The sequence below is a fragment of the Nicotiana tomentosiformis genome, chromosome 3 (genome assembly GCF_000390325.3).
Source record: "Nicotiana tomentosiformis chromosome 3, ASM39032v3, whole genome shotgun sequence".
Lineage (NCBI taxonomy): Eukaryota > Viridiplantae > Streptophyta > Magnoliopsida > Solanales > Solanaceae > Nicotiana > Nicotiana tomentosiformis.
In genome coordinates, this window is record NC_090814.1 from 99,347,599 (window position 1) to 99,356,773 (window position 9,175).

At 36.9% G+C, this 9,175-nt stretch overlaps 1 protein-coding gene across 1 annotated transcript; it reads right to left on the reverse strand.

Annotated features, from left to right (window-relative positions):
• Positions 1–1,855: 1,855 nt before the first annotated feature.
• LOC104120754 (U-box domain-containing protein 10) lies at positions 1,856–3,982 on the reverse strand. Its single transcript, XM_009632584.4, has one exon. It carries the CDS (start codon positions 3,849–3,851, stop codon positions 2,166–2,168), a length of 1,686 nt encoding a protein of 561 aa, XP_009630879.1. The 5' UTR covers positions 3,852–3,982; the 3' UTR covers positions 1,856–2,165.
• Between the last annotated feature and the right edge of the window lie 5,193 nt (positions 3,983–9,175).

The following is a 9,175-nucleotide window of genomic DNA, read 5'->3' on the forward strand; positions in this document are numbered from 1 at the left end:
GTGAAAAAGAATAATGAATAAAGGAAAAAGAAAGCTAAAACACGACATTGAAATAGTTAAAAATTAATAAATGTAATTAAAAAAAAAAGGACTATTAAATAATAGTAGCAGTTGTTAAGTATAGGACAAGGAAAAACATCAATACATTATTGGTCAATTCAATGATACCCTCTTTTCTTAGCAATTTCCTTTCTTAGTCTAACGAAAATGAAATGGAGGAGGATTTGGGTATTGATGTTCAGACGAAGAGGCCCACAGCTCATAACTACCCTCAAAACAGACACTCTAACCACAAGCTAACATCATCGAATCTCATTGTCATAAGTATTGTAACAATTTGAAAATCCCATTTCTTTTCGTCTATTCTCCGCTGACTTTCATTTTTTTAGGCGTAGTTACAATTATAACACAAATACATATGTAGTTTTATAAGATAACTCTCTCTCTCTCTCTCTCTCTCACACACACACACACACATATATATATATAAAGGTTTTATATATATATATATATATATATATTGAGAAATCTCCGATATCAATGGTGCACAATTCAATATATGGATTTCGAGCCCGTCCCTCTATCTTCTCTACTTAAATAAAAGGTTTTATATATATATATATATATATATATTGAGAAATCTCCGATATCAATGGTGCACAATTCAATATATGGATTTCGAGCCCGTCCCTCTATCTTCTCTACTTAAATAAAAGGTTTTTGTTTGCCACAATGATCGAATGCGTGATATGCACTTTGCGAGCTGAGACTTTTGATGTGGTTGGAACCAATTAGGATTTGGTATATTTCCGTATTCCTATATTGATTAAAGAATGCGATTAGGTAAAGCTGCCCTAAGTTGAATATATCAGCAAAAGCCAGTGATTATTACAGTTGATGGTCACGGCAGTGGTTAAAAACATATGGAGGAGGCTGTACCAGAGAAGCGAGTGACAGCGTTGGCTTTGGTCCTTAACTGTGATGGATATTTTCCAACTTCCAAAAATTGAAGATATTTCCTCCTCAGGCTTTAATCATAACTTCCATTAATTGGGAAGAAGATATAAGTCACAAACAGATTCTCATCTCCCACGTTTTTCTGCATTCTGAGTGTAACTAACAAAAGAGATTCTCTTCTGTAGTTCACAAATGCCAGTGATTTGTCAAGATGAATAATTGAAGTATTAGATGATGAAAAAATAAATCTCCAATCGTTAAATTTAAGCCAATGTGGAACTTCCCGAGGTGAATTTGGATTTAGTCGGGCTCAATGCGGGTATCGGACACCGGGTGAAAAACAAAAAAAAAAAGTCTAAACTTTATATCCCATTCCTCAAGGCTATCCGGCCAAAACCTTTCCAATTGAAAAGTAAAATGAAAGAGGGATTCGAATAGAAACACAACTTCAACACCTTTCAATAGAGTCAAAATTGCTGAAGTCGCCTAGCAAATTCAATAGTGACTTTACTGTAATAAACAAATGGGTGAATAGTAGTACAATTTAGGACAAGGATTATAGCAGTAGTGCAAAATTTGGCTGCAGTTTCCCTTATTCACAAGAAGAACAATGATAATCATTAATCATAATAAGTTCGTATGGACAACGATTGAAGCTCTTGAATTATAAACTCCATGCCAAAAGACTTATTACGAGGCGAACAAAGATTATCATAATAAATTCATATGGTCCATGATTCAATCAAAATATGATCATTTTCTGACACCAATCACCTATATTGAGTTCCTCAAAAATACACGTATAATTACATCATACATGAGCTATGAAATATCATGGCACCAACAGCTTCACATTAAGGGAACAAATTCTCAATAAATGTCACAACAAAGCAAAAACTCAAAGAGAAGACATCTTCACTTAATTTATTGTGTTCTTGGTAGAAAAACAAGAAAACACCTACTATCAAGTTAGGTCAACAAACCAAAGATATTACATAAAAGTTTTCTCCAGTAGCATCTAGTCTACTAACCATCATTTAGTTTTTTCTACCACTAACTTATAACCACAATCTATATGAACATAATCAAGAGAAAGAAAAAAAAGCCTTTAAAATTACAAATCGTAAATTTAATTTAGATTAAAAAGAACTCAACTTTATTATACATACAGATTGATTGTAATTGCATCCCTTGTGATTTACTGTTGCTCAATGTCTGGTAAAAACACCCCATAATTTACCCCGACCAAGACAATCCAAGAGCTTTTTTGCACCTTCAATCTCCATTTCAGCTAACTTCTGCAAATGCACACAAGCTCCTGAATCCACCATTTGTTTGCGGCACTTTTTGGAATACACAAGCGAAGCCAATAATGAAACAGGGTACCTTTTGTCCAAATTTTGTACAACTGGATCTAATAGCTGAACTGCACTCACAATACCTCTTTCTTCCTTCCTAAAAATCTTCCTATTTCCAGCATATACCATTAAATTCGTCAGTGCTCTTGCAGCTGCTTCTCTCTCTTCTACAGCTTTACCTTCGATCATTCTCACTAATAGTGAAATACACCCGATTTCACCTAATTCTTTTCGGGTTTTAGTACTGTATCCCAAATCGTAAATTGCTTTAGCTGCAGCAATTCTCACACCTAAAACTCCACAATTCAGTACCCCAACAATCCGAGGTAAAAATTCATTCTCCACAATTACCTCAGCTACTGATGAACACGTAGCTAAAGTTCTCAACATAAGAACAGGGGCCTCTAGACTCTGAACTGAAGGAGCAGAATCCCAGAAATTTTTTATGCTTTCAATTCCACCTTCCCTACCCACCAAGAGTTTCATGTTGTTGTCTCTTGAAATCAAATTACACAAACACGAAATTGCATTTTCTTGGGCTAATGCTGTACCCGAAGTGGATAACCTTAAAAGGATCATTATAGCGTTTTCTTCCAAGAAATTCTCTTTAATTTCAGGGAAAACGGCTAAATTTTTTAGCACGGAAGCTGCCATAGCTTGAGAATTGGGTGTTCCTGTTTGGCAAATTTCCAATAAAGATGAAATTCCTCCTCTTGACCCAATTGCCCTTGCATTTTCCTTTGTATGGCCCAATGCTTGTAAAGCTACGCATGAATTCTCCTTCCCTAAAACGCTACCAGATTCGAGAACTCTGAGGAGATTATTGAGAAGGCCTAAGCCTTCGGCGATCAAAACATGTTTGCTGGAATCAACGGTGGAGATTTTAGCAATGGCAGTGACTGTTTTCTCCTTGATCTCAGGTGAAGAGCTGGAATCGAGTAAGCGCACGAGCACCGGAACGATTCCCTGAGCTACTGCAATTAATACATTTTTGTCGTCTTCTTGTAAAAGCCCAAGCAACGAGTCTAACACCGAGTTTTTCGACTCCGTGGTCCCGATCTGAAGCCGAGTTATCAGATTCCTCGATTCGGCCCGAATACTCTCCCGCTTTGAGGTTGTTGTTGACGAAACGGCACCGTTTTCATGGAGGACCCCACTCTTAATCAGAACCTCTAAATCCCTAACATGGTTATCGAGTTTTGCTGAAACTGAGTCGATGTCATTCTGGGTTTTGAGCTTGCCGTCAGGTGGGTTAGCGGAATGGCAAATGGAGGAGAGAGAAAGCGCGTCGGAGAGAGTGGTGGAGAGAGAGAGAAGGAGGTCGTTGTAGAGAGGGTTGTTTGAAGCGTTAATGGAAGCAGTGGAGAGGTCAGAGAGGTGAGATTGGAGTGTTGAGAGTTTGGTTCTGATTAGGGACCATTTGCCTTTGAAGCTTTGAATGTGGGGAATGGAATCGAGAATAGATTGAAGGAGCTGGGAATTAGAGTGAATAATGGGATTAGTGGGTTCAATGGGATCGTTTTCAGGTACTTTCATGGCGGCTTTTTTTTGCACAGAGAGAAAGAAAAGAGAGAGAGAGAGAGAGAGAGAGAGAGAGAGAGAGTGGTTTAGGGTATTAGGGGAGGGAGGAAAGCGATGATGAGTAAGCAGTGTTGGGCGACAGAGGTAACACGAAAAAGAATTAGTATTACGAAAATAATGGGAAAATAATGTAATGTTGCGGCGTCAACTGCGGACCCAGTTTCAAGTGCGTGCTTTTCACATTCCCATCTGTTAACTTCGACGATATTTCGTTGGATGAACTTGGTTTGTAATTTTGTCACACTAATGGATTCCTACAGTTAGCCCTCAGTTGCGTTGACTGAATTATTATTTTTTTTAAATAAAAAATCACTTAATTATGTCTATAACACTCGAAACTAACTCAACTAGATTTTTCAAACTTTTGATTGCCAATTACCTATTTTACCTTCTAAATTATCAATATTTATCTTCTTTTTATTTATTTTTTAATTTATATTATGTACTTACCTATATAAATAAATAAATTTTATTTATAAATTAAAAAAATAAAAATAGTATTTAAGTATATATAATGTTGGAATAATAAAATATTGAGCATCGTAAAAAAAATTAATTAGAATAATTTGTTCGTAATAATAATTTTGATATTAACAACAAAAACTCAAAAAATTATTTACACAAATGAGAATGAAAGAAAATCAAAGTTTTATAATATATATTCCATGCACGTAATATAAAAGATAATTATTTAAAATAAAGGCATTTTTATGATATACATTATATATATTCTTGAATATTATGCTCAGTTATATTATTATTCTAATATTATATATGCTAGAAAACTATTTTTTTTATTTTTAAATTAAATTTATTTGTTCTATAGGTAAGTTCATAATATATATTAAAAAGATTAAAAAATCATAATATATAAAAAGGTGATAAATAGAAGAAGATAAAAGCTGATAATTTAGATTGTAAAATAGGTATTTGACAATCAAAAGTTTGTGAAATTTGGTTGAGTGACTATCTGAGTGTTATAGGCATAGTTAAGTGATTTTTCTGTTACAAACAAAAGAAAGATGACTTTATTAGATAGTTTCGGATAGTTGAATGGTCATTTAAGTAATATATCAATAATTTTATCGATCAATTTATTTATATCTTAATTATTTATTATTTTGTTAGGTATTTGCTACTTCCCTTTGGTAAATCTTTCAAGGTCTAGAGTTAGATTAATAAGAAGATTCACATATTATTTTTTGGTTCTATTGACCACTTTATGCAAAGCTCATCCCACTTTATTAACCAAAGAGTTGTACCCTTGAATGCCATTTTGTTCTTCCTTTTCATAAAAGCGTCATAATAAGAAAAGTATTATTGATAACACCGATACATAAGCTAGGCAACTAACCTCACGTCACTTAGAATTTGCTAGGGTAGTTAACCACTCTAGAGACTCTCGGAAGAGAGGAGGAGGAAATGGGCATTCCGAAGTTATCTCCTTCCCTATTCTATAGCGAATTTAGATAAGATATTCCCTATTTCGTTGTCGTTCCGGTTAAAAAACACACACGCTCAGTCGCACACGAATCCAAATCATATCTTAGAATCTAACCACAATAAATCATGAATTTCTTCACAAAATCGAATAGTAAATTTTCAAAATGTTGTATACGTATTTTGATAAGGAAGAAGAAGAGGTTTGACGGGATCAATTGTGGATCAAGTGAGAAGTTTTGACTAAGGAAAATGTGCAGTAGTTGGAGGGACGGCTGACGGCTATGGGAGCCTGGAAGAGTAGTGGGGATGCTAGCGTTATGTGAACGGCGACGGCGGACTCTATAAGGGAGGCGGCAAGAGAGGTGTTAGGGGTCTCGAAGGGTTACTCTGGCGGGCACCGAGGCGACCGGTGGTGGAATGATATGGTCCAAAGTAAAGTGGAAGCAAAGAAAGCGGCATACCTTAAGTAAGTGGAGAGCACCGACGATGAGTAGAGGAGAGTGGACGAAAAAAGATATAAGAAAACTAGGAAGGAGGCGAAATTAGCGGTCAGAGAGGTTAAGACGACTGCGTTTGGTCGGTTGTATGAGGAACTGGGGCAAAGGTGGGGACAAAAGTTATTTCGGCTGGCTAAAATGAGAGAGAAGAAGGCTCGTGACTTGGATCAAGTGAGGTGCATCAAATACGAGGAAGGTCGAGTATTGATGAAAGTAGCCCAAATTAAGCAAAGATGGCAGTCGTACTTTCATAAACTTCTAGATGAAGGGAGACGGGAACGTCGTGCTAGGAAAATTGGGGCACTCCGAGAGTCACCAAGACTTTAGGTACTGTAGGCATATTAAGGTTAAGGAGGTCGTGGGAGCGATGCTTAAGATGAGTCGGGGCAAAGCGACCGGACCAGACGAGATTCCGATAGAATTTTGGAGGTATGTGGGTAGAGCAGGCTTGGAGTAGCTGACTAGTCTATTTAATGTTATTTTCAGGACGAAGAGAATACCAAATGAGTAGATGTAGAGTACGATGATTTTGTTGTACATGAACAAAGGTGATATAAGAAATTATAATAACAATAGGAGTATCAAGTTACTAAGTCATACCATGAAAGTTTGGGAGAAGGAGGCGGAAGGGAGGGTGAGGAGGGTGTCCATATTAGAAAACCAGTTCCGGTTTATGCCGGGTCATTCTATTACGGAAGTTATCCATATTATCAGGAGGTTGGTGGAACAGTACAGGGATAGGAAGATGGATTTGCATATGGTGTTTATTGACCTTCAAAAGGCGTATGGCAAGGTCTCCAGGGATATTCTTTGGAGATGCCTGGAGGTGAAAGGTGAAAGGTATGCCGGTAACTTATATTAGGGCGATAAAAGATATGTATAATAGATCTAAGACTCGGGTTAGGACTGTGGGAGGTGACTCAGAGTTTTTTTCGGTGGTTATGGGGGTACACAAAGGATTTGCGCTCAGCACGTTCTTATTTGTCCTGGCATGGACGCACTGACACACCATATTCAATGGGAGGTATCATGGTGTATGTTGTTCGCTGATGATATAGTTCTGATTAATGATATACGGGGTGGCGTTAATGAGAGACTAGAGGTATGGAGGCAGATCCTGGAGTCTAAAGATTTCAAGTTGAGTAGAACTAAGATAGAATATTTAGAGTGTAAGTTCAGCGATGTGACGAAGGAAGCGGGCGTGGAAGTTAAGTGAGGCTTGACTCATAAGTCATCCCCAAGAGAGAAAGTTTCAAGTACCTAGGGTCAATTATTCAGGGAGATGAGAAGATCGACGGGGATGTTTCACATCGTATTACGGTAGGGTGGATGAAATGGAGATTAGCGTCCTGTGTGACAAGGGTGTACCATCGAAACTTAAAGTAAGTTCTATAGAGCGATGGTTAGACCGGCCATGTTATATGGGGTTGAGTGTTGGCCAGTCAAGAATTCGCATATCCAGAAGATGAAAGTAGCAGAAAATGAGAATGTTGAGATGGATGTGCATATTAGGCTGGATAAGATTAGGAATAAAGATATTCGGGAGAGGGTGGGCCCGACTCCCAAGGACGACAAGATGCGGGAAGCGAGGCTTAGATGGTTCGGGCACATGCGGAGGAGAAGCTTAGATGTCCAGGTTAGGAAGTGTGAGCGGTTGGCTTCGACAGGTATGAGAAGAGGTAGAGGGCAGCCTAAGAAGTATTGGAGCGAGGTGACCAGGCAGGACATGGCGCGACTCCAGATTTCAGATGACATGGCTCTTGATAGGAAGGTGTGAATGTCGAGCATTAAGGTTGTAGGTTAGAGGATAGTCAACCATTTTTTTCTTTGTATCGGCTAGTCTGATAGCGTTTTGTCTAGGACTGCTAGCGGTTTATGTTGTATTTCACACTTTTTGCATAGTATTTGTGTTATTGCCCCTCCATTTATTTTGATGTCTCTCACGATGCTGATATTATTTTTCTGGTTTCTGTTTTTGTAACGGATCTTTTGTCTCTGAGTTGAGGGTCTCGCGAAAATAACTTCTCTACCCTTTCAGGGTAGAGGTAAGGTCTGCGTACACTCTACCCTTCCCAAATCCAATAGTGAAATTCGAGTAGGTTATTGTTGTTATATACGTATTTTGTTCACGTGTCATTTCTTATAACCCTCTTTGGTCATCTCATCTGGTTTAATAGTTTGGCGAAGGAGAAGTATAATAGGAGTAGTAATCAATTACGACAAATGAGGTCCCCTTTGTCGATAAAAAAAAAAAAAAAAAAAATTCTTTCAAAAATGTGTTTGTCCATGAAATTTTATAAGTTTTTGAAATTTTTTAGAAAATGAACTCACAAAACTACAACATTTTTCAAATGAAATGCATGTCCAAACATAATTTCAAATTTCAAATACCATTTTTCAACTTAACTCCAAAGACTACTTGTTTTCAAAAATTATAATATTTATGTCCAAACGCCTACAAAGGGATCACATTCTCACATTAAGGAGCCGCCACCTTTCCCTTTTCTACCTTTTTGTAAAGAAGCACAAATGAGAGAAACAAGGCCGAAAGGAGGAAAAAGGGAAGACGAAAAAGAACAAGAAGTGAATGTGGAAGTTCTTTCACATGTTGTTTACCACATTGCATCAAAATACATAGTGTGCTCATTAACCTAGACTTGCCTTTTGAAAACGCAAAACAGAAACTTCATCGTTTACCGTTAATTGTATAAATCCATCAATTGATCAATGTTTCTTTAAAAAATTTAAAAGGATGCACCCCCTACAAAGAAGTCAGTACCCATAAACGTTCAAAGAGCTACTACCTCAAAATCTTAAGTCATTTTGTTGCGATGAAAATGTCTTCTAAAAAAAGTTGTTTGCCTTATAATATAGCTAGAAAATTTAGCATGACATTCGTCTTATATATTTTCAATATATTATATCGCTTAATTCTATTCAAATCAACTCTCACTAGTTGTGAATAGGGGTGGCAAAACTAACCCAAATCCATTTGACTTGCCCAATCCGTCCAAGTTTTAATGAGTTTAGTCTAGAACGATTTTGAAAATGAGCTATTTTGGGCTAACCTAAGTTAACTCATCAAAAATCATTAGCCCAAATGGACCCATGATGATGCCCAACCTTAACGCATGGAAATGTCCAATGTTAAAGTTCATCTTGAGCCATGTTCTGAAAAATATTTTCTAATTTTCACATATTTGGGTGATTTAAATGTTTGAAAAATATTTGTTACAAAAAGAGTAAAATCCACTTTACTCCCTCAACCTTTAAGAGTTGGGAAATAATACCCTCCTCACATTTTGAATGGGAAAAGGAACCCCCCTTATGTAATTATTT